Source organism: Triturus cristatus, chromosome 4_1 (assembly GCF_964204655.1).
Source record: "Triturus cristatus chromosome 4_1, aTriCri1.1, whole genome shotgun sequence".
In the NCBI taxonomy this organism is placed as follows: domain Eukaryota; kingdom Metazoa; phylum Chordata; class Amphibia; order Caudata; family Salamandridae; genus Triturus; species Triturus cristatus.
In genome coordinates this window covers 823,001,125-823,027,584 of record NC_140585.1, presented here as the reverse complement: position 1 = coordinate 823,027,584, position 26,460 = coordinate 823,001,125, and the positions used below count along the sequence as shown (strand labels likewise).

Genomic DNA, 26,460 nt, shown 5'->3' with positions numbered 1-26,460 from the left:
GCTGCTGGATTGATGTCGCTTTGCGATCTGTGGGAAACATAACATTGTGTCCAGAGTTTGGACGGGACGATCTGGATACCATATATTGGCATTGTGCCTAAGTAAGTACCTAAAAACCTATATAGACTTAGAAGGTCAGCCATGAATGTCTCGCCTTCTAAACATTAATGTTAGGACACCATAATGTTATGTTTCCCACAGATCGCAAAGCGACATCAATCCAGCAGCAAGCTTCCTTTGATGCACATCACTATTACTCTGCCCCGCCCAATGTAAGAACATAATTTCGAAAGTAAGTCACTCAAAATTACATAGGTACAGTGGGCCCGATTGTGCAACAGCATCATTTCTAAAATCGTACTTTATCCTGTTATAGAACTTTAAGCACAACCCATTGGCGGTGAAAAAGCAAATCGATATTAATATCTACAGACCTGCCCTCAATAGAGTAATACGAGTGACGGCACGCCTTAAGGTAATGAAATGAAACGAAATAAAATAAGAAAATGTATATAGAGCGAGTAAAGAGAAAAGGAATAGAATCCCAATGAAACTCGTCTACATTCTTGCTATAATTTTGACCCCATACAGTATATAATAAGGTCATGACGACTTCATAGATTTATAATATCATTTCTAGACCTAAGGGAGTACTTAAAGAACTTTGTAACAGCACATAGTAGCGATGAATTGACTACACCGTATTCGACAAAAGTGAATAGCCTTCACAAACACTGAACCCATCTGAATGCTTTGAGTTTCCTCCAAACTGAGCCTATATTGGCATTACTTTAAACACTAAAGGCAGCTATGGTGATTTGGAAATGAATAAAATCTAATATGTATAGGAAAAGGTATAAAATTGTAAATAGATATCTGTATGTAAAAATTTGTAAATACGAAAATAGATGTGTGTATATATATTTTTTAGAATTATGAATATGCACTCTAGGTTGTTATGGTTTGCACAGACAATTATAGTTTATTTTTTCTTATTGTAGGAGGTATCAGGATTATGGCTACCTGAAGAAGGCTGATCGCCGAAACGCGCGTAGAATCAAAAAAATATTAGCCATAACATATTATTATCTTCTGTTTCTGTTGTCCCCTTTTTTTGCTTTTCTTATCAACTTTTGTCTTCTATTGATGATCTATTGTACAATGCAAATGCAAATGTTTACATGGATGTATGACGTGATAATTCTGATATAAAACGTACACAAAGAAAAGTTTTGCACATGTATATATATATATAAATAGGAATGAAAAAGCAAGAAATAAAATGAATTAATGAACTAATATGTGCAATAGTTGTCATACTTAATCAATAGAAAACTATTAGTAAAAAGTTTGGATTGTTTGTGCAATATTTGTGGTGAACTGTTTTCTATTAAGTTTTGCTCAAAAAAAGTTTTGCTTTAAAACCCTATAATAGGAAATTTATTTTAGGGGTACCCTTGTTAAATTACAATATATTAAATTTCCTCGTTACCAGTATTCTTTAGACTCAAGGGAGCCTGTGGTTAGAGAAAGGGGTTTGCTGGATCCCAGTTTGCGCTCAATTTCACCCACCTGTTTTGCCTTGCTCATGCCGCGAAGCACCGTACCGAGGACAAGTTCCCGGACACGCCCATCCTCCATGGCCAGCTATTTACTGAACCACACAATGCATCCGCGCAGTCTGTAGTCAAGGTTGGTGTATACCACCTTCCTTTTCCTTGTAGGACTGCTGGTGCCTGGCTCTCTTCTTGTGGCGCCATATTACCGAGGGCTCAGACTCTTTTTAGTCATTTTATAGTTTTTAATCTTACTCCTGTTTTAAGTTGCCTTCGTTTTTGTTACCAGAATTCTTTATGCTCAAGGGAGCCTGTGGTTAGAGAAAGGGGTTTGCTAGACCCCAGTTTGTGCTTAATTTCACCCACCTGTTTTGCCTTGCTCGTACCTCGAAGCACCGTACCCGTACCGAGGACACGTTCCGGGACATGCCGATCCTCCATGGCGGGGATATTTACTAAACTACAAAGCTCGTCCACGCTGCGGGCATGCCAAAGGGCAGCCCATCTGTGCCCGGATCGTGCCCAGGGCCCACCCCTGGGTTGTTTGGACCCTCAGCCCCCCCAATGAAAGACCTACTACAGAGACAACTTATTGGCCTTCCATGCTACAGGTAAAGCCACTAACTATCCTATAATTAGTGCAACACTCATCAGACGCCCACCCCACATGACATGCCAGAAATGCGGTTTTAGGTTCATAAATCCCACTTTACAAGGTGGTAACCGGTTTGACAGCCAGCGAGGACTGCAATGAGCATTAATAATAGCCCTAAGGCTCCAAAACCACATGTGCTCTAATTAATGGCAGATCCCTGGTGAAGCACAAATTTGAATTCACTGAATTTCTGGATAAACATCAGCCAGATAGGGTCTTCGTAACCAAACCTTGAGCTGGCCCCACGTCTGTACCTGATATGGTCGCGGCCACACCTGCTGGGTACGCCTTTTACAGATTAGACAGTATTAGCTGTTATTTACAGTGGCACTTTTGCTGCCATTTTACGCCAGCATCCGCTAACTAATGTGAAGCACTCATCTTTAACACTGAATTAACCTAAATACAGGCCTTCTGTGGCCTGCTTGTATATCGCGCTCCTGGCCCAGATCCACCTTTACACAGTCTATCAGTTCCCTTTTAGAATCTTTTTCTCTCAAATCCAATTTTACCATGCTTGGCGATTGTACTTTTATTTAAAGAACCAATTAGATAGAGACACGGAAACACTAGTAGATTCTATGCCTGCCTTGACCTGTCCCAGATAGTAGACCGTCCCAAACACCTAGCTGGCCACACCCTTGGTGGAATCTTTACAAATAACCACTATATCATCAGCCTGGATACTCTTCCTCTGACCTGGTCTGATCACAAAGCTGTAATTTTTGAGATAGAGACCCTCTACAAAGCTTCCTCAATCGAGATTCCTCCCATTCCACACGCCTCTCATGCCTGGCATAAAATCCAGGCCTCAGAAGTCAATCTCTTTCTAGCAGAAACTGAGCCAGAATGATCAGGCGACCTAGATCAATTGTGTATGGGATATTCAGACTAGTTGAAGTCTGCAGTAAATACACTTGTACCTGCCAAAATCAAAACACACAAGAGAAGTGAACCATCCACACCCTGGTTTAACAATAAACGAAGGGCCCTTAAACAAGGTTTTCGTAGGCAGGAACGGAAATGGAGGAAAAATTTCGAAAGTCTGGAAAAAGAAAAATATAAACATTGTATTTCAGAGTATAAAGGTTTGTCAAGGACAGAAAAATCTAATTTCTCTATTAAACAAATTGAATCTTCTAAAAACTCTGCTAAAGAACACTTGCATACCATTACTAAACTCACTACAATGCCTACTGGTAACTCAGCAGGATGTACTCAGGCCTTTTGCAACTCCCTTGCTAATTTCTTTCAAGAATAAAGTAGAGGAGATCTTTAACAGGTTTTCCACTAACAATCCCATTTGTCAGGTGAACAATTCTATATCAGATGCATGTTCTGGAAAATCTAATTCTGGTGAATTTACCCACTTCGCGGTAAAATAGGCAAAACAGTTTACCCTTACCATTAAATCGGGATCCCCACTAGATCCTTGTCCACCTGCAATAGTACAATTAGTATCCGACACCGTTGCAGACCACTTGACCAAGATTTTCAATGCTATGTTCAGCTTAGGACACTTTCCTAAACAGTGGAAAAAGACCTCAGCCCTTCCAATATTAAAATATCCTAATCTTAATCTGCTAGACACCAATAGCTATTCTCCCTACTCTCGGCTCCCGTTTCCAGCCAAGAAGATTGAGAAGGCAATGAATCAACAATTGGCCTCCTTCATTGAAAACAACCATCTTTTAGACGAAACTCAGTTTGGCTTTAGAAGTGGCCATAGTACTGAAACTGCGCTAATCGTGGCCACTGAGAAAATTAGGAAAACACTAGATAAGGACAGCCCTTATCTTACATGATTTGTCAGCAGCATTTGACATGGTCAATCAAGGTCTGCTGATAGACCGGCTACTGAACACTGGGATCAAAGATGAAGCCCTGGCCATGCTCTATACCCTCCTCTCTGATCGGGTTCAATCGGTTACCCTTATGGAGTTTACATCCAAGATCTTTGTTCTGCCCTGTAGGGTTCCTCAGGGCTCATCACAGAGCCCAACTCTGTTTAACATTTATGCTACCCCTTTGGCCAGCTTGATTAAATCTTTCGGGTTTTTGTTGGAATCCTATGCCGATGAAACCCAGATTGTTGTTTTGCTCTCTAAGAGAAATCACAACACAGGTGAGGCATTCTGGAACTGTATGATCACTATTAGCAACTGGATGAGCGACAAATGTCTTAAAGTAAATTCCACTAAGACCAAAGTTATTTTATTTGAAAAAAATGTTTTCTTCTGGTCCCATTCCTAGTGGCCCTAAGAGTTAGGGGCCCTCTCTACGCCTGCTTAGAAGGTAAAACACCTATACGTTATAGTTGATGAGAACCCTTTAAAGATCAAATTAATGCAGTCATTTTCTCTTCCTTCCATACTCTTGGGATAATTAAAAAAATTGCTCTATATATTTTCCCTCTGACTTGCTGAAGACAGTTGTTATTGCCTTAGTCCTATCTAGATTAGATTATTACAATGGACTTTATTAAAATTTGCAAAAGAAATCCCTGAACAAATTTCAAATCCTGCAAAACACCACAGCACGGATGCTTCTGAATGTACCTAGATTTGAATCAGCATTCCAGGCCATACGTAGGTTACACTGACTTCCCGTTATGCAGTGAATTACCTTCAAGGCCCTGTGCAACGCTTTCAAAGTGCTCCATGGACTAGGCCCGGATTATCTGAAGGAAAGTTTCAAATGGTATTCTCCCAGCAAAACATTACGGTATAGCTCATCTAAAAACTTGGCTGTTCCCTCCTCTAGACATGACTTTTAGGGGGGCAGGAGCTTTGTTATCTGCACTGCTTTAAAATTGAATAGTCTCGCTCTGAATCTGAAATCTGCCACTACCTTATTAGCCTTCAGGAAATCCTTAAAAACCTGGCTACTCAGCAATCAGTTGGGCTCTCTGTCCTTGGCAATATAGAGAGCACCAAGATGCATCTGGGCATTCGTGCGCTCTACAAATGTCCTCATCATCACCATTGAGTAATCATCAGTCTTTAAAATCAATTCCAGGGGCATGGCCAAGATGGCGGCCAGCTAGGATGTGCCTTGCAGTCTCTCCGACTCTGCCACAGCTATCGCTTTGCCTCGCCGGCTCTGCGTGCCAATCGCTGGCAGGAGGGAGGGAGTCTGGGTTCCAGAACATACCCGGATCCCCAGAGGTAAGGGAAACCCAATCGCCGAAGCTGGGCGCCACGGAAGTGCTGAGAGTCTTGCAGCCTACCTTGTGGGGAGGACCAGGGCCTGCTGACGGCGCGACTGCCGGGGCTGCAGCGGAGGTTATAGCATCGCGGGGACCCATTCGGCGCGGAGGTCTCTGCTACAGAAGGAAGGCAATCGGGGCCGTTTGCGGCCTGCATCGCACGAAGACGGAGTTTCTGGGTGGTGAGCGGAGAGAGAGCCGAGCATTGGTGATGTGGGACGTTACGGTGAGGGGGAGAAGCAGAGGCCCTGAGACCTAGCAGCGCTGGAACACAGCGTGGAGCACCGGGGCGAGAGAGCGGTAGCTGGAGGGAGTGCCCCGGAGACTGTGGAGCCGAAGCACCTGCACCGGCTCCTGAAGCAATAGAGTTGATTAGCGGGACCAAAGCTAGCCAGCAGGAGGTGTGGGGCCCAGGGCATGCTCGGCAATACCCTGAGGCTGCCGGTGGAGAGGCCTGGAAAGATGAGACTACCCACCGCCGCCCAAGCGTTCGCTGCTGATCTAGAGTAGTTGTCAGTCCCCTAGTAAGTGCGCAGCTACAGAGGTAGTGCAGGGTGCCCGGGGGTGCGGACCTCCCCTCGCGGGGCCCAGCGTGGACAGCTTGTGTGTGGAGCCCAGGCGGCGGGAGAGGAGTTTGGGCCCTGGGGTTTGTGTGCTGACCCTCTGACAGGGGGTTCTCTGGGGTCCATCTGGCCCTGCGAATAGCCCTGTGGAAGACACCCCTCCAGCACTGATGAGTCAGTGAAGCCTAGGAGTGTGAGGCCCATGGGTTGGCAATAGCGAGACCATCAGCGCACCGGGCTCTTCTCTGAGGCAGGCACAACCTTTCTCCACCGCATACGGCAGGCGGAACAGCCTGAATGTGTACCACCGGAGCGGCGCTGCTGAGCAGCATTGGGGGCCTTTGAAGAGCAGGGCCCAGGGGACGAGTTCTCTACTACGCTCTGGGAAGGTGCCTCGGCTAGTTTACACAGGGCGGGAAGGAGTTGAGGGACCGCCACCGCCATGCTTGAGGACCAGGACCTGGTGCCGTGCTGGTGGAGCCAGACCGAACAGCATGACAAGCGCCAGGCTGAAAAAGGAGCGCTCGGTCAAGGAGATGCTTCTGAAGCAGCCCACGCTGGAGGCCGCTGCGGTGACTGTGCAGGGCGGTGAAGGGAGCCTGGGAAGTCAAGAAGGGGCTGATGCCCTGGCTACTAAAGTCTTTATGACCGCACTCTTCGAGTCCCTGTGCCAGGATCTACAAAAACTCAAAGGGCAACTAGCGGCCGACCTCAGAAGTCAAGCGTGATGTGGAGGAGATTGGCGATCAATTGGCGGCGTTGGAGGGCGTGATGAAGAGGTAGAAATGATGCAGGAAGAGATCCTCAGTCTCAAGGAGCAGCATGTCGAGCTACATGCCCATGCGGAGGATCTTGAGAACCTCTCCCACCGCAACAACGTGCGTATCCGAGGGGTGAAAACTGGTGCCAAAGGAGCAGACATACAAGAATATGTTGCAGCCCTTTGCAGCCAGGTGTTCGGTTCGGGTCACTCTGCCGCAGTGAAGATTGACAGGGTACACCGGGTTGGGTTGCCGAGAGGCAGCAAGGTCCCTCCGCTGGACATCTTAGTATGTGTGCATGACTTCAAGCTCAAGGAACTCATCATCAGAAAGGTGAGGGAGGCACATCCCTTGCAGTTCCGGGGCCACTCTCCTACACTTTTCAAAGACCTGTCCGTCACCACTCTGTTCAAACAATGAGAATTCCGCCTGATCACGGCATATCTGAGGGAGAAAGGAATCGCCTACTCATGAATCATCTTTCGCTACGAAGGTCAGCTGAGGCAGATTCGATCACTTAAAGAGGCCAGAGATGTCCTGGGTCGATCGAGGCCTGCGTCTCTGGAGATGCAATGCAAACCCCCAGAGGAGCAGAAACACAATCGTCCTCACTGGCAGACGGTTGGTAAGTCGGCGTCCACCCACAAACCATACACAGCAACTATAACGAAAGAGAGGCAATCATCTCTTTGTTGGCCTCTTCGCCTGCTTGAGCGTCCCGCTCCTGGGGGCTTTGTGAAGGCAGGCTGGCATGCTCTCGAGGCAAAGTCGGGGACCACCTATACTAGTCTGTGGAGGTCTGCCATGGCCGCTTTTCCCCCTAATCATCGTTCCCTAGATGATCTTTGGTCTTCAGAGACGTTTGCTTTTGTATTGACCTGCTGGTCGAGAGAGCTTCTACTGTTTAGTTGTGTTGGGTTTATTTTATGTTGGGTATCCTGCACCGGGCTGAGGACAACCTGGTGCACCGCTAGTCACATCCATGCTCGACCTTGCTGCGCCGAGACCCCCGCCCTGCATTATTTAATATTGTCTGCATTTCATGGGTAGGGAGCTCAAGATTGTTAGTGTCAATGTCCGGGGCCTCAATCACCCTGTAAAGCGCTCCGCTGTCCTCTCCTTGCTAGAGCACACTGACAGGGACATTTACATTTTGCAAGAGACCCACCTGCTCTCCAAAGACACGGCCCGCATGCGCTTGCGGCGTTCGCCCGCCAATATTGGTCTTCAGGCACTGTGAAGAAAAATGGGGTGGCCTTCCTGCTGGGGGCGAAATTTGAAGGGAAAGTATTTTCTACCATCCATGAGATGAAGGGCAGTGTTCTGGCACTTAGGCTCCAATGGGGGATGACTTTTTTCACACTGATTAATATCTACGCACCAGGAACCTATTATCTTACGGAACCTAGCTGAGAGTCTGGGGTAACCAGATGCTGCAATAATAGTGGGAGGTGACCTGAACTTGGTCATGGATAATGACAAGGACCGCTCTAGTCAGAGGAGTGGGCAAGTAGGAGCACTTTCCCCTGAGGGTAAACAACAATTCGTAGACACTGGTCTACACGACATCTGGAGTCACAACAGTCATTTCGACCTACGGTACTACACCTAAAACTCTGCTGCCCACAAAACGTATGCGCGTCTCAACCACCTCTTAGTCTCCACTGCGCTACTGTCCAGGGCGAAGGAGGCCTCTATAGAACCTCGATCCCTATCTGACCATGCACCGATCACTATCACCATTCAACCAGACGGGAACACACACATTCATGCGAGGTGGAGTCTGCGAGAGGGTTTGCTGCTGTCCTCTGGTACGGTAAAGGGCTTACATGCAAAATGAATAGAATACTTACAGAACAATGACAGGGAGGACATCCCAATGGCAACACTCTGGGAAACTCTTAAGCTTGTAATGAGGGGAGAATGTATGGCGGTCTCCTCTGCTGATAATAGGAAACGGCGAGAGGCGTGGCAGAGCATCGAGCAGGAGGTGAGCGAGCTAGAGACTATACATAAATGTACGGGTGCACCAAGGGTATAGAGGGACTTTGAGAAGAAACAGCTCCTCCTAAAGCGCCTAGATCTAGATAGGGCGTAATATGCACTACTTCTATCTGAGCAGCGATAAGTGTAGGAGGCTGTTAGCGCAGAGGCTTCGAGCTAAAACAATGGTGGCGGCCATTCCATCGGTCAACCAGCCCTCTGGGACTGATGTGCACCTAGATTCCCAGATAGTAGCCCCGTTTAGACAGTTTTATCAATCTTTATATAGGGAGGAGCAGCGGGCCAGCAAGACGCAGGCGCTTACTTAGAGGCAAGCAAGTTCACCTGTCTCCCTGTGGCCCTTGCGACGCAACTGGAAGAGCCTATACGCCTGGAAAAAGTTATATTGGCCATTGCAAAGCTGAAATTGAACAAAGACCCGGGCCCAGAAGGGTTTCCCGCCCTATTCTACAAAACCTTCTGCGGGGAAGTGGCGCCAGTGTTGACACAGTTTTTTAATTCTTTCCAGGACGTGGGAGTGGTTACAGACTCCATGGCAGAAGCAGTGATCTCCGTGATCCTTAAGCCTCACAAGGACCCTTGTCTGTGTGGTTACTACCGCCCTATTTCGCTGCTCAATATAGACGCCAAAATTGTCGCTGGTATTCTGGCGGCCCGGCTGAACCCACTGATTCTACTAAAAATGGATTCTACTATTTGCAATTATGACACTGGGCCACCTCACCATCCTATCTGCAGCAGGTGTTGCGTCAACTCACCCCCTTTAAGAAATGGATAATGACTAAGAAAGATTATAGGTAACAAAAGGACAAGGGCACCCAAAGCAATTGGTCAGGGACCTTGGGAAGTTACGTATTATAAGAGACAGTGGTCCCTGAAAACAAAGAAATATAACAAGCGATAATCAATATAGCCGCAGTAGGTTCTATATTATAGCCTATGTCCAGCCGGACAAGGCAGCTTTAATAAGCAAAATGTTTTTCAATGATCAAACAAGATGTAAGCAAAGCATTGGTGGGACACAAGCCTGTATCCTATGGCTTACATATCAAGAGGACATGAGTTTTTGAAAAACACACACAGGCAATTGAAGCGATGTTTCTATGACAAGAATAGCAGATAGTGAAACATCCTAGTCACCTTCACGACATTTTATACACATAAGTAATCATAGTGTAAGGTGAGCAACATAGTCGACGACGTTTCGATCCTTACTGGGAGGGTGTTAGGATCATCATCAGGACTGATTAGTATAATTGCCTATAAAAATGCCTCATGCTGTCCTTGAATACAGCAAAGAAGATGTGTCACCTTAGTTGGATAAACTAAGCGACTGTTAGAACACGGAATCGGTCCAGGTCCGCGGGAGTAATACTGAACGCGGCAGTGAAATTCGTAATGTGAAGATGTAGTCACGTTCCGGGGGAGTCGGCAGGGCAACGTCTCGGTCAATGCCGGAAAAGTTGTGCACCAAAGGTCAACTGCGCTGGTAGGAGGAGCTGGGGAGGGCTCTATCAGACAAAGAATGGGCGAACATATACTACAGAGCGCATCATACAGCTTATAACATCTCAGGGGCCGAGTCCACAAATAAGGTTACATCATATTGGTACCTCACACCGGCCCGCATTCACCATTGGGACAAAAATCACACTGAGAAATGTTGGAGGGGTTGAGGGTTGGCATTTGAGGGTTGGCAGGCTCTCTGAGACTGGAGAGCTTCTGGGAGGGAGTGCTGAACAACATAGATGCTGCCTTTGAGACGGAGATCTCACGCTTTCCGGCTTACACACTACTGGGTCTTTCAAATGCGCTGACGTTCCCCCTGCGCTCCCTACGGGGTAGGCAAATGGCTTGGGCGTTACTGGCAGCGCGACAAGCGATACCAGGTACTGGGGCTCCTCAACAGTGCCGGGACACACAGCCTGGCTGCATACACTCTGGTTAACGCTCCCAATGGAACGCCTCTCTTTGGTGCAAGACCACAAAGGTGAAATCTATGCAGAACTATGGGCCCCCTTTTTATATTTACTATCGAAAGAGTTTAGGGAAATCACATTCCCCAAATACCTTCAAATTCTGCACTTGATCACGGGGGCGCAGGAACCGAGGGCTACACCTAAGTAATGTCACTGGTACTATGGTTGAGCAAACAAATGAGGGTGAGTCGAGCCTAAACGATCTAGTAAGCACAGGTGTAGGATCCCTTTTTAGGTCTCGCCTACGCAGCGCGCAAGCGCTGCTTAGGAGATGACCTCTTGGAATAGCTCCGTACTTTCTGGCAAACTCGTGCATGTTTTGCACTGTTTCCTATTAGTACTCGTGCATGTACGGCGTTTCCTTTTTGGGACCGTGCAGTGGCCCCATCTGTTTGCAATTATCGCGCTCGCGCTTTCGAAACAGATGGCGCCGCTGCTCGCTCCCGCAAGGTAAACGCTGTGCGATCGGCAATCCTTAATGAGATTTAGAAGCTCGCGCACTTTATCTCCTGCACCGTGTTTCCGTTAGTTTTCCCTCGTGTTACGTGTTTTGTGTGCGCCTCAGACTGTCCTTTTCAGTAGGCACGGAGGGATCAGTGCCCCTCCTCGCGTGGGACACCCCCCAGGGGTTACAAGTGAGGTGAGTGCAGTAGTCCTCTCACACCCACATTCAGATCAACTGGGAACATGTGCGCTTCCTCTCTGCAACATGCGACCCCTTGTCTGTAAATGTACAGCTTATGCCCCCTAGTATGGGCACACGCAGGGGTCGCGCCACCCACACAGCCCTTCAAACAACGGCCGCTTTACTTAAGACACCCCGTAGTTTGATGTCCTCCAGTTCCTGTGGGTCTAGGTGTGATGCAGCACCCTGATCGCCCCTTCTAGGCTAAGATCTTACATTGAGTGGGCAGTGTTTGGAGAGGAGATCACCAAGCCGTCCAAGTAAACGCTGTGCGATCGGCAATCCTTCATGGGATTTAGAAGCTTGCACACTTTACCCCTGCACCGTGTTTCCGTTAGTTTTCCCTCGTGTCACGTTTTTTATGTGAGCCTTACAGACTGTCCTTTTCAGTAGGCACGGAGGGATCAGCGCCCCTCGTCGTGTGGGATCCCCCAGGGGTTACAGATGAGGTGAGTGCAGTAGTCCTCTCACACCCACATTCAGATCAACTGGGAACATGTGCGCTTCATCTCTGCAACATGCGACCCCTTGTTTGCAAATGTACAGCTTATGCCCCCTAGTATGGGCCCCCGGGCCCACCCAGGTGTTGTGCCACCCACACAGCTCTTCAAACAACGGCCGCTTCACTTAAGACACCCCGAAGTTTGATGTCCTCCGGTTCCTGTGGGTCTAGGTGTGATGCAGCCCCCTGCTCGCCCCTTCTAGGTGAAGGTCTTACGTCGAGGAGGCACCAGTGGGCAGGGTTTGGGGAAGGGGTCCCCAAGCCGTCCGGAGAGGGGTCTTTCCCATCCGTCTGCAAGTCACACGTGTCTTCAGTGCACGCTGACTGCCCGCTAGGGGAGGGTCCGGGAAACCTGGGGTTAACACTGTACCCCGGTAGATCCTGTCCGGGGTGGTCTCGGGGAGCCCCCTGTGCCTCAAAGAGTTCCCTCGCTAGGGTGAGCTGACAGCCTGCAAAGAAGTCACTGAGTATCCCCTCTCAAAGTACCACATTTCCTTAGAACAGGGTTCGAACCTTTTGACTTTTCTGGACACGCCCAAAATCATCACTGCAGGCCGGGGAGCCCTGTCTAAGCAGTTCTTCAATTTGGACCATACAAGCATTCATCAAAATACAGAAACGCGTATACACCAAATATAATATTCAAATGATGGCCTTTTTTTAATTAAATTCACAAACAAAAATATGTAAATATCACAATTTTAATGAGATGGTTCACGCGTTTCAAAATGTCGTTTTATTTCTAAAAGATGAAGTGACATGCTACGCACTAAGCAGCTGAAAGAGTGGGAGGGCAGACAACACACCCTCTAAATCCTGACCTCCGTGGTGGTCTCTTGAAAGAATGCTCACTGTGGTACTTGCGCAGCGCTGTACATGTGAGTCTTTGCCCTCAGAAGCTCTCCTTTCTTTTCGTTGTCTGCTGTGACTTTTTTCTCATCACTGCCTCAGGACGTCACCCTGATAGAGTCTGCCACCGTGTGTGCCATTCTCAGAGGCTTTTTAGGGGCACTGTCTCCAAAGAGGCTTAGCTACTCAGGGCCTCATTTACAAAACAAGCATTGGCATAGCCAATCGGTCTCGCCTTTGGGACCTTGTAAGTAAAAAAAACAAAAAAACTGAAGTGTAAGACTTCACGTTAAAATTTACTGCATCCTAAATGCGAAGTAAATGTAAACGTGAAGTCTTATACTTCAGTTTATTTTTTACTTACAAGGTCCTAAAAGCGAGAACTATTGGCTATGCCAATGCTTGTTTTCTTTTCCTTCTTTTGTGGGGAGGCAAGGGGGGTTGTTGTCCAGTTCTTCTTCTTTGTACTGATATTAGTTTTTTCATATACTCATGCAATCTAGACAACGCTGCCAGCCTCCAGGTTGTAGGCACTGAAGCTGTATATATTTGATTCGTGCAACTATCCCACGCTGCCAGCCAATGTGGTTGTAGGCACACAGCTGTGTACTGGTGACAGATTGTTCACAAAACAAATAAAAAGATTTGTTCCATAAAATCAATTCCAACCAAACAATTATGCCACTATATAGATATGGATTTGTATTACATCTCAAACCTGAATAGTGCAAGGTAGATAATTGACCATCAAAACGATGTTTTTTGATCGTGCACGATAATCATGACACCTTCTTCGGGATTTAAAATCTATACAATGTTTCAGAGACCTACATCTTTCTTGCAGTTTGTAAATGCAACATTTATTTATTCAAAATCCAATGTATGAGCCAAATATATAGACTCACGTTGTTTAAAGGACTTTTCTTCAATCTTTGATTTGTTATGTACTCTTACATGGTTATCTGGAGGGCATCCTGGACAAAAGTTTTAAATAAATAACTTCGCTCAGAGGAACCTGGGCTAAATATTCCAAGGCCACAGTTTATTCCGGGCAAGATCAAATGTATATATGTGGCCTTATCCGAAACTGTGCCTGCAATTAAATGAGCCAAATTTGATGGCGCCCAAATTTTATGAGGTCCTTTGGGTACACAGGTAAAATACATATAGCTAAGCAATGGCAGACTCAAAGTTTCTACATTTTCTCTTCCTTCTTCAACCAGCACCTCCACGAATCGCACTGCAGGACCAAAGGAATAACACTGATGAATTGTACGTATACTTTCACCTTTCTACATGCAGTCCTTCCTGTTAAAGTAACTGGAGCAATTTTCTTGTTTGTGGGAAAGTCAAAACGTCTAACATTGGAAACCAACCTTTTGGCTTTAACAATGCTAGTTTTGTTTCATCACATCATATAAAACGTTATTGCTGGGGCAGCTGCTGGATATATATAGATATATATATATATATATATATACTTACCAAAAAGCCAAACTATATTTGACTCAAAAGCACACTCTGTTGCATAGCCCCTAACAAAGAACTACATTGGGGCATGGTTTCGGCGTCACCCTGATGACGATGGACTGCTGAGCTCTGTTACAGCGCAGAGCACTTTACAATTCTGTACGCTCCATAATGCCGGAATTTCTCCAAAGGCTCCACATCGTCCTGCAGCATTTTGAATCAGTCAACAGCTCTGTTGAAGCATTCTTTATGTTCCAGAACCATGGTAGTGACTTCCTGTCAGACGCGAGTAGCCGCCATTTCATTAGTGCACTGCTCACATTCTCGGCTCCCTGCTGCTGCATAATACTGCGCCCTTCAACACACGCCTTTGTAAAGCTGTGAATCAGCGCTGCAGTTGCCCTTTCTACAATATTTAATGAGGACTGTTTCTACACATTTCCCATCTGCAGTTGTGACGGACTATTTTTAACTAGCGGCCGCCATTTTGTCTGCGTGCTGCTCATTCCTCACAATTTTCTTCTCCACTTGTCACTACTTTTTAGGTCTCGCCTAGGCAGCGCATGCGCTGTCTCTCCGAGACATCAAGTAATCTGTATGCTGGGTGAAACTCCGCCCATTGCCGGAAAAATTGTCCTGCCGCTTGCCATTAGTTTAACAGTGGCACTGCTCTTCTTATCTGCTTTTTTTATTGGATGTTGATTTGATGCGTACTTTTGTTTATTCTGGAAGCAGCACGGCCTAACTACAGTTAAGTTCCGCTGCAGGGCTGTCTCTTTTTATGTATGGACTACTTAGTTGTTTTTTGTATCCTATAGCGGGAGGCGCGTGACGAGTAGATGCGTGTGTGTGCGCACCGGTATATTACTGAAGCTGCAGGAGTGGACGGATGGCGGATTTCATACTCGCCACCAGCAGCCCGTCACTTGTTTTAGTTTGGACTTTCGCTGTCCCTAGTCAGTGCTTGTCATTTTCAGCACACTTTCAGTTTTGTTTTTTAATTGTTTACAATTGCAGCAGTGGGCGCCACACACCACTCGCAAGATGCTGCCCTTGACTGCGCACCATGCGTGTGTTTCCTTTTATTTTTTTGTCACAAGGCGCTTCTCATGTTCTTTTAATTTCCCTTTAATTTTTTTGTCAGAATGGCAGTGACGGCCGTCGCACACATCACTAACAGGAGGATAATAAAACAGCTATCGACATCTGCACTGCAGTCGGTGAGCCAGCTGGATGTCCGGGCATACAAGGCGCTTCTTTTGTTAATTTTCTGCACAACAGAGACGCTGCTTTTGACTGCGTGCCATGAGCACGCTTTCCCATCACTCACAGGAGGCTAATAAAATGGCCATCGACGTCTGCACTGCACTCGGCGTGCCAGCTGTGTGTTCGGGGCAAACAACGGCTTGAAGAAGCTTATCAATAATAAATAATAAAAAACAACTGAGTCATTTGTGGGTTTTGCAGCCCATCCAAGCCCCTTCCATTCTACCAGGCAGAGAGAGTTAACGTAAATGTTGTGTACAGCTCAGATATGCAGATAAGTAATAGCCTGTTTCTGAGCCACAAGACCAGCTTCAGCGCAGCTGCTCGGACACAGCACTTCCCTCAGTACTCTAATTACCAAAGCAGCATAACAAACTCCAGCTCCTCCAAACACATCCTGAGGAGGGACCTATTCTGAGAGCAGAGGCTCTCCATGACTGTACATATCTGTGCCAGCGACTGTGCAAGTTCTTTATACTAGACTATACTATAGACTTATATGCAGAGAGGATGTGGCTTAACTGCCAGCGCGGCTGACTTTGAAGCTGGGGAAGCAGGTTTGGCTCTCAGCGTCGGCTCAAACATCCGGTAATTCTGGGCAAATCACTTAGACTCCCCGTGAATAAAAAAGAATGTGCCGGTCTGAAATGCAACTGGTGATCATGTAAAGTGCTCTGATATGCCTGTGGTCAAGTTCGCACTACATAAAACTGCAAATAAATATAAGAAGATGATACAAAAGGAGATAATGTATATATGTGAAACTACCCGCTTTTTAGGGGTCTAATTTCCTTCTATTAGAAAAAATGTATTCTTTTCTAACAGAAAAAGCCTTTTACACCAGTTCAGGTTAATCGCAAATTAGAACATTGCACTTGTCAACCACCCAAATCTTCTACTTTGTGATTTCAAATGATACGCGATAGGGTATTTTCTCAAGAAAATAAACACCATTCAGTGTGCCCAAAAACTGAGTAGGGCAGTAGGTGGCTGGTAAAAAGTGCTGGTAAAAACATAAAACAAATACAAAAATCCACGAGTGAACAGTTAATTGGTAGTGACCTTTACGCTTGAGGTAAGTATTCGATTCCAGTCAGCACCGTGCAGTGGCTGTTACCGCCACACAAGTATGTGCTGTTGAGCCTACATGCCAGAAATGGGAAACGGAGCTCAAACAGCGTGTTGCTTATGTCCTACTAGCAATGGGTGGGCTGCATCACCACAGCAGGAAAGTGTCAGCACTCACTCTGCTTTCTGACCTCAGTCCAAGACGACTAGACCAATAAAGGCATGACTTTTTGTGTGAACTTCAGACATCATCTATACCAGGGCAGACCGTAAAGCATTCTTACCACTCCTTTGCTTCATGCATAGACCGATCATGCTTTCTGGGCTTAACCCATGACATTAATACTCAACATGAATAGCTAACACTGCATCCGCCACTGTTCCTGCAACCCTTAACACTGCCACCCATAGTGATCCTGCAACCAATCACACCTGCATCTAATCCAATGATGTGAGGGTTCTCTACAATGAAAAGAGAAAATAAAAGAATGTGTTTCAAGAATGGGGAGGTGTGCTGTTCCCCCTTGATAAGAATGAATGCAAAGGAAATGCACTGAAACACATTAAATGATGTGTTAAAAGTAATGATAGATAGTGTTTATTGACCAGTTTAGTTAAAACATGTTTACTCATGTAATCGCAGGTTACTTTAATTTTTCTAAATTCAGGCTGCTGTTCTTATTTGTGGTGGCACAGATTCTAATAGCTTTTTAAAGAACCTACACAAGACAAAAATGCATCAGTACCCTAAAAACAAAAGTAAGGTTATATAGTCAAAATAAACAAGCATTTGCAATGCAAAAGTCTTTCATCTGAGAGAGTTTGAGCTATTGACATTGTAATTTAGAATACCTTTAATGTATGTGTTTTTAAAATCTGCAAGGTTTATTTATGTATTTTTAAAACCTGCAAGTGGTGCGTAAACACGCACTTTGTACTTGCTGGTCTTGCCTACAAGATTCATGGCTGTCAGTAAAAGAGTTGTGGTTACTGCCAGCCTAGCTTCTCGTAAACAACAACTATAAGTACACATTGCATGTTTACGCACCACTTGCACATTTTCAACACACATAAATAAAATGCATTGTCATTTATAATGCAAATGCGAGACCTATTGCATTGCAAATACTTGTTTAAGCATGCCATCTGCATTTCAATCTTTCCAATGTCACTTCATCTAATCTATACAACAATGGAGATTAGTACCTTCATTTCTCCTCTTTCTCCTTTTTATGGCTGCTTCACTGATTTGCATCAGGTCTTACATTTCACTGCTGAATTAAATACTGCCAAGTGCCTCCTTTGTTCATGGAGATACGCTTGTGAATTGAACTTTGTGCCATTATCACATATTTAAGTTTTGGAGGTTACTGCACTTAATTTTGTTTTACCAACATACTTTTACATCCTGTCATTTCTGTGTATGGGCAAGCTTAGAAAACATCAAAAGTTTTCACATCATCCTATGCACTATGCTAAAATGGTCGACAATCTTCTTGCTACTTCTAAACCCACTTCCTCTTGCACAGAACATAAACGGGCGAAAAATAATCCTCCATCACCCATTATATCTTCTCATAATCCTGTTTTGGATACTATACTTGATGAGGCGAGGGGTCTGAAACCTTTCATGAGTGCCACTAACGAAAAGCGTCAACAAATTGAAGATCTTTGGATTGCTATGGAAAGTAAGATGTTAAATAAATGATCTCCAAGATGCTGCCAATAAGATTCCTCTGCTGAAGCAAGAAATCCAAAATTTTAAACTACATACTGAAGACCTTGAAAACAGAAACAGACAATTTTCGTTTATATGAAATACCAGAGAATTTTGGGGGTCCTGATTTACTTGAAGAAATTATTGCTACAATTTCCGTATCTTCAGCCAGCCCCACCTCTGAATCTTCAATGGGCACATTGCCGTGCTCGGCTTCATACCCATTCTACTAGACCTAGAGGTATCATGTTATTTTTGGAATTCACAGACCTGATGCGTGTTTTGAGGGTAGCTAAAGAAAAAAATCGCCTTGCCTAGTCTGGCCATAATATTTTCATATCTCAAAATCTTTCTAATGCACAAACGCCAGAAGAAATAAATTTCTTGCCCTTTGACCTCAAATTCAACAGTTGAACATTCGCTATGGCACGCTGTCCATGCCAGTGTAAAATTACCTACAAAGGCACTTCATAATCCTTTGATGATCCTGTTAAACTAAAATCATTTATTCAAAATATCTCATTCTATGGATACTACTGTTCATTGCTCTTAATTTTGTTAAGCACATGTTTCTCTCATGCTTTCTTTTTCTACGATAAATCTGTATGGCTATCTTTTATATACTCTATTTTTTACCTCTCTGCTGTTATTCTTGTTTTAGGTGCTGACATTTCTCATTCTCACTTTCCATGCTCTTCACTTTAGATCTGGATTTCTTTCATTGATTTGTTTCTTCATCTTACTGTCTATTTCCAGTTTCTTCTTCCTACTCTTACTCTTTTTCTTGTTTTTCTGTGAGTGTTTTTTGTCCATTGTCATTATGTCAGCATGGCTTACATGTTATGAGATGTGAATAAATGGTGTCTTTTTATTTCCTCTCACGTTTTTGCAGCTTGTCATCCATAATCCTGTCTCCCTACTCCAAATCCCCAATATGTTTAACGCTGTCTCGTAGAACGTTCGTGGTTTGGTTCTGGCAAAAGGTACTTTCTCAGTTGTCTAACTTTAATTCACAAGTTACTTTCTTTACAGAAAATTCATTGTAATGAAGTTGAATCGCTTATGTTAAAATGGCATTGGGTAGGCCAGGCTGTTTATTCTCCAGCCATTAACCGTAAGGGTGGTGTTGCCATCCTTTTTCATAAATCGCTACATGTACAGATTATATCAACTAAATGTGACAGTGATGGACGATGGGTACTTGTTACTGTTATAATTCATAACAGACAGATTTCTTTATTTAATATTTATGGTTCTGTAAAGCCTGATCCGGATTTTTGGAAAACCATTAAAATACAATTAGCTTCCAATGATAATCCCAACATTATTGTAGTAGGAGATTTTAATCATACGATGATACGAAATCTAAATGTAAATTTAATACTGATAAATATAATAAGGCATTTAAATCCGCCATTGCCACTTGTCAATTATTTGATGTCTGGAAAACGTATAATCCTGATTCTTGTGAATTTAAGTTTCTCTCTAATGTACATCACACTGTTTGCAGAATTGATTACATTTTGATTGCTAAATCCAAAATTCCCACCATTCAGTCCTCAGAAATTATCTTAATTTTTATATCAGATCATGGCCCTGTTTTTTCTTCTTTTGATTTATTTCTCAATAACTCTAAAACAGTCCGTTGGAAATTCAAAAATTTTCTTCTATCGGACAATCATTTTATTACAGAAACTACTGCTTTTATTAATGAGTTTTTTTAAATGTAACCAATCCCTTGAAACCACCACTCCTAACAACTGGGATGCTTTCAAAGATTCCTTTTGAGCCTTCACTATAGCTTATTCATCTAAAAGGTAAAAAGGCAGCAAATTCCCAATATACTATGTTACTACAGCAAATTAAAACACTGGAACATACTTATTTTACCTCAAATATCTTATTTTTCTTTACACATATTGATTAAAGCCAAGTCTACCCTCAATATACTCGCTACCACTGATGCGTGTAATATCCTATTTAAAGTTAAATCAAAATATCACGGAGCCCAGAATGAAGCTGTTGCCTAATGATTTAAAAATCATTTCTGAATGTAAACATTTTGGACCCATGCGCAATGAACTTAACAACGTTTCATTCTCAGATGCTGATATTTCTAACGCTTTCCGAGACTATTACACATCATATTCATAGGATACCAATCCTTTAGAAGACAATATATATACTTTTTGTTTAATGGTCTGCCTAAGCCTCCTTCCATTCCTGATAAATTTAAATCATTAGAAGCTAACATAACTCTTCAGGAGATCATGGATGCTATTATATCCCTAAAACAAAAAAAGCTAAAGCTCCTGGCCCAGATGGATTTTCCAATAAACTATTTTCTTCTTTTTCTTCAATTTTTGCCCCTAAATTAGTTCAACTTTTCAAATGTTTTCAATTGGATTCAAAGGCTACTAGATCTTATTTGGAAGTACTGATTGTAATTATTCCTAAACCTGACGAAGATCACACCCTTTGTAAAAACTATCATTCTATTTAATGAATTGATTGCTAAATATTTGCCAAAATGTTAGCATCCCGCCTTAAGAATGGTGTTCCCCTGCTTGTCAAATCTGATCAATCTGAATGTATTAAGGGTAGACTTGCTTCGGACAATGCTAGAATGTTCTCCAATATTCTTGCATTTGGTAAGACATATTCTTCCCTTGCAGCACTATCCTCTTGATGCCGAAAAGGCTTTTCAAAGCATAAATTGGCAGTTTATGTTCACTATTCCCCATTGGTTTGGCTTCGGCCCTAAATTAATTTCATTTATAAAATTATTATACTCTGATCCTCGTGCCAGTGTTTTTGTCAGTGTAAATATTTCCCCTTATGTTTATTTACACAGAGGTACTAGACAAGGTTGTCCCCTTTCTCCTTTGCTTTTTTATTCTTTGTTTAGAACCCTTTCTTGAACGTATTCGTTGTAACACAGTTATGTCAGGTTTTAAACACAACTCCCTCGAAACCAAGTTACTAGCTTACGCTAATATTTTAATATACATGTCTAACTCTCTCTCCTCCTTAAATCCTTTCTTACAAGAAATCAACTTTTATTCTAAAATCTCTGGTTATAAACTAAACTTCTCTAAAACTGTAATTAAATTCTTCATGTTATCAATACATGTTTGCTGACACTAAATTTACCTGAGGCCCTTCCAAAATGAAATACCTAGGTGTTTGATTTTCCTCTACTATTCCCCAGCACAATTAGTCATCATTTTAGTACTTTAACACTTAAAATACAGAAATTACTTTCATCATCGTCTCCTCTTCACCTATCATGGTGGGGTAGATTAGACACTACCAACATGATGATTGTACCACATGTCCTTTATATATTATCTATGCTACCTTTTAAAATACCCACTTACTACTCATCTTAGATGAACTCTATTTGTACCAAATTTCTCTGAAATAACACTAATGTATTGCCTTGTCTGAACTAAAATGGCCCAAGAATAAAGAAGGTGCCAGATTTCCTGATTTTAAGTTACATCACTTTGCTTTTTAAATTTAACAATTTTACGCTCTAGCTAATGACTCAAGATGTTCCCATACCACGAAGGATTGCATTTGAATGCTCTTTACTGAAGGATTTTTCATTTACCTATGTAGATTATTTGTCTAATTGTACTTTTATTTCTAAAAACCCGATTCTAAAATATTCCCAAAAATTGCTACATACAATATTTTCTGCTGGTTTTGATTTTCATCAATGTTTTCTAGCCTCTTCCATTAGGTATAATAAGTTCATTCAATTTCGACGCAAATCGTTTTATTTCAAACATTGGAAGGAGAACGTTATTATGTTTGTTCATCAACTTGTACAACATAATTCTGTTATTCCTTTCCCCCATATACAAACACAATATAATCTACCAAGCTCTTTTTTTGCAGCAATACAACCTAATATCATCTGCTCTCAATTTGTTTTAATGACTAATAATTTCCCTTCTGAAACTGTACCACTCTCACTGTACCCCTCACACCCTTGAGACCATTACATAATATTGCTCACAACTCTATTCCAAAAGCTGCTTATTTATATAACATTTTATTATCCCCTACTACTGTAAGATTGAAAAGTGCTATTGAATTACAATAGGAATCTGACCTTTCTATGTTATTTCCTGTTACTATTTGGGACAAAATATGGCTTAAAATATTTAAAACGTCTAAATCTGCACATATCACGCAATCTCCATTTTCTGTTTTTAATAGAGCGGTTATTACTCCTGAATGCATCTCTAAATTTGCTCCAACTTCTACTCCATTATGTAGGTCTTGTTCCAACTCCACAGGTACTTTAACTCATTTACTCTACTATTACTCTCATGTGTTTGATTTTTGGAAAGTTGTTTGGTCAAAATGTTTAAAGATCTTTCAATGTAATATTCAATTATCAAGTCAGAATTTTTTTTTGGGGGGGGGGGGACTATGTCACCTGACTTTGATTATCTTTCACCTATGTTGTTTGATCTTGCGTTTAAGGTTATATTTTCCTGTTGGAAAAATATTATTTAAGTTATCTATATAAACATGGTAGAATTTTATTTGTGACAAACATAGAATAGCCAATGTTTCTTCATTATCAGTACATCAGAAGATTAAATCTCATTTATATTTGCTACCCTTTGCTACATATCTTTCCTCTAACTCACCTGCAACTTAGTTATCATTTTCCCCTTTCCTTTTGTCTTTCTTTATCCTTTCTTCGATTTTTTATTCTTTCTTTTTTTTCCTCTTTTTCTCCTTTTTATATAAAATAATATATCTAATTTATGAACAGACTTGTGTTACCATTTTCAAATCCTTAGTAATTCTATTACTATTTAAATTCAACTGTCATTATTCTATAGTTATTATGTATTATTATTATTGATTTTTTAACTTCATTAAAAAATATTTAGCAAAAAGGAAAAGACACTACATTGTGTGCGGATGGCTCCTTGTGAAAGGGAAGAATACCACCACTCACTGTAATGTTAACCAATGGCTGGAGTGGGCTGCACAACTACACTATGCTGTATACTGTAGTGCATAGAAGAAAAATGTCAATGACAACAGACCAAAGGACTGTCTGATAATACTGAACAGATAATTTTGATAAAATCAAAATCATAAGGTATTGGCTAATGCCAGACCTAAAAAGGTAGAAAGACTTTCAGTGAGTTTTGCTAACAGAGGACATGTGCTTATATCAAACTATGCAACGATATTTGAAGGTAATGTCATTTACTTCAAATTGAACCAAGGAAAGAGAAGTATTACCCCTGCATGGAGGGTAGAAGGATTCGGAGTTGGGGGTCCAGACAATTTTGGAGTATCAAAATACACCTTGAACTCCCTTTCGCTAAGAGTTTTGCACCGGGTGCATCACATAATGAAAATAGTGTGCTACTTACATCATAAAGGTCTTGCTTCTCTTCTTTCATCTTAGGAATTTCAAGGATTAAACCCCAAATCTCGCCTCTGAGCTGCAGTGGAATGCCTTTGTAAATTCTTCTATGAAGCTGCAAAATGAAATCATTGACAGGGCTGAGTAACAGAGCGACAACCGGCACTTAAACATTACAACGTGAAGTTTTCAATTAAGCATATTAATTTTCCTTTCTTTCTTTACAGACTTTCAATGTACAAGGCCACAACAACAAGAATAAAAACATTCCATAGTCATTTCACACTACGCAAACCAAGAAAAGAGAACACGTTCCATAAGTACCCAAGTTGTTCTAAAACAGCAACTAAGCGGCTTTGCACATAGTTCAATCAATGCATGATGTCAAACGGAAAAGATGAATTACTGCCCCATGCAAAATTGTTGCAAATATATTAAACATGAACATAAAGAAAATGTTGTACACTGCATAAAAATGACAAATCATAGGCCCGACAGGCATATTCCTGGCAGGAAGTCAAATGTTGAGGTGAAGAGGTCCTGCGAACCTACTTGGGATGCCCCATGATGCTAACACCCTCAAGAGCAAGCAAAGCAGACTATCTGAACTGTAAAGGCAGACTATGGAGCAGCCCCGCCAAGTACCATGCATCAGGCATTAGATTAACGCATTTCACTATGGGGGTCTGCATCACCGTATTGAAATGCAAAGTCACGCATTTTAGGCATAACGCCTGCCTCAGCTGGCAAGTAATGGCGCTGCTATGCTAATACTAAAGCTGGAGTGGCAGTGCGCCGTTGCATGCGCTCAGCCAGTCCCCAGCAGGCTTGGGGACTGGCTGAGCTAGCTGTCTAGCCTAACTGGCTATAGTGCATCAACAGGAAGGATTCCTGCTGCACATCACATTCTGACTGACATCACGAGGCAGTGCCCAATGGCTACTACCGATACATCTGCCGACTCACTCAGGAGTGACACAGTGACTTTAATAGGTGGGGGACGTCAGTTCTTGCTGCCGGCTGTAGTTCTGAAAGTTTGTGGGAGGCTTGCTGCAGCAATGGCAGCACTGCTCGCACCGCCGTGCGGAGCTATATTAAAATCAATGATGATTCGAGCGACCGCCAGACCCCGCCAACACCACAGACCACGGCAGCCACTGGAGACTAGAGCACACACAGTGCAGCTCAGCTGCTGCTGAGCCTGAGTGAGTCTGAATGAGGGCGCCTGCGTGTTTACTGAGGGAGTTGTTGCGGCCAAACCTCGGAGGCGGAGCAGGTGGCCCATGAACCGAATTGCCGTCACAGTGGCTCGCCGCGCAAAATAAGGGAATCTCAGACAGTGCTGGAGTGTTAATCTATCTCTCACTTGCTTTTTAACACTTAGCACAAGGTGAATCAGCTGCCTTCCGGTGTTAGCTCAAGTCCTGCCCTGGCTTACTGAGGCTGCTGCAGCCCGATGTAACCTTAGTGTGTGCTCAGCCTGAGGCTGCATTGCCCATCAATGCACCTCATTTCCTCACTCCCTCTTTTTTGCTATTCGATGTTCACCTTTCCTCTCCTCCTCGTTCTTTTCATTGTCATTCCTCCGATTTTATCTTACCACCACATTCCCTTAATGTTCTCTTACTTGCTCCTTCTCAACTTGCTCTCATCTCCCCACCCTAGTTCTCACCCACTTCCCTTTCAGTGCCCTTCACCTTGCCTGTGTGCCACTCGCTTGTGACAAAACTGTTCCAGTAAAGTTGATATGCTTTAAACCACTCTGGTGGATTTTATCACATCCTCCTTCTGAGTCAGAAAACGTGAATCCGCCCCCACTCACTCCGGGACACCGTCAAAGGTCCAACCCCGGTAACACCCGCCAAAAGGCCTAAATTAACACAGCCATAAAATATCCTTCTGCCCATAACTCAACCGGAGTCAGGGGAATAAAACATCCATATCCAAATACACGATCCAGAGTCTGGGGATTAAAGGAGTCATCTCCTGGTGCACAAGCCAGAACCCGGGTAATAAAGTAGTCATCACCCAAAACACGAGCTAGAGACGGAGGAATAAAGTACTCAGATCCTAATACACTAGCCAGAGCAAAGGGAATACATTATTTATTTGCCAGTGCATGACACAGAGTTCAGGGAATATAGGATTATTTCACAATCCAGGAGCCAGCGTATAGGTAATAAAATATTCAGGTCCCACTGCATGAACTATACTCAGCGCATGAGTATTCATTTCCCAGTGTATGCACGCAAAACCGGCGCCGGAGGCTGGGCTGCTGAGTGTAACTGGGCCCGCATGTTGCCACGGTGCTAGTTGCCAGGGCTTGCAAAAAAGTACCTGAGACTGAGTGACGGTATAATCTCCTAATTGCACTTACTATGCTATGAAATGTGCTTTATAGGCTATCCCGCGGTCATGAATGATCAGATCAATTAAATCATCCTCGGAGCAGCTGCAGTGACTGCCTCCAGTTAGTGCCCTTCCATTTCTGGTGCTTTGCAGCAGTCTTAAGATCTTCTTAGAGTTTTTCACTGCTCAAATCGGTGTAATTTCTGATATATATATATATATATATATATATATATAGGTTTCCCTCCTCTTCATTGATTTATTTTGCTCGCGAGAAAGTGGCACTCATAATTGTTTAAATGTCACTAATAATTACACTGAAACTATGAAAATGTCAATCCTAAAAACCTTAATCCTTGGCAGCCGGGATGGAGAGACTGTGAGACTACCTTCTAACTGTGAGAGAGTGTTTCATTTCAGG

General features: G+C 43.3%; 1 protein-coding gene across 3 annotated transcripts in view; it reads right to left on the bottom strand.

Moving 5' to 3' along the window:
- The window catches only part of USP6NL (USP6 N-terminal like), a 1,094,021-nt gene that overhangs the window by 274,177 nt on the left and 793,384 nt on the right, over positions 1-26,460 (bottom strand). For all 3 annotated transcript variants that reach the window (XR_014981357.1, XM_085653483.1, XM_085653482.1), the window contains exon 6: positions 23,698-23,805. Coding sequence is in view for 2 of the 3 variants with exons in the window: in XM_085653483.1 (XP_085509609.1) it covers positions 23,698-23,805 (108 nt within the window). In the remaining variant the exon portion in view is untranslated. The remainder of the gene's footprint in view (positions 1-23,697; positions 23,806-26,460) is intronic.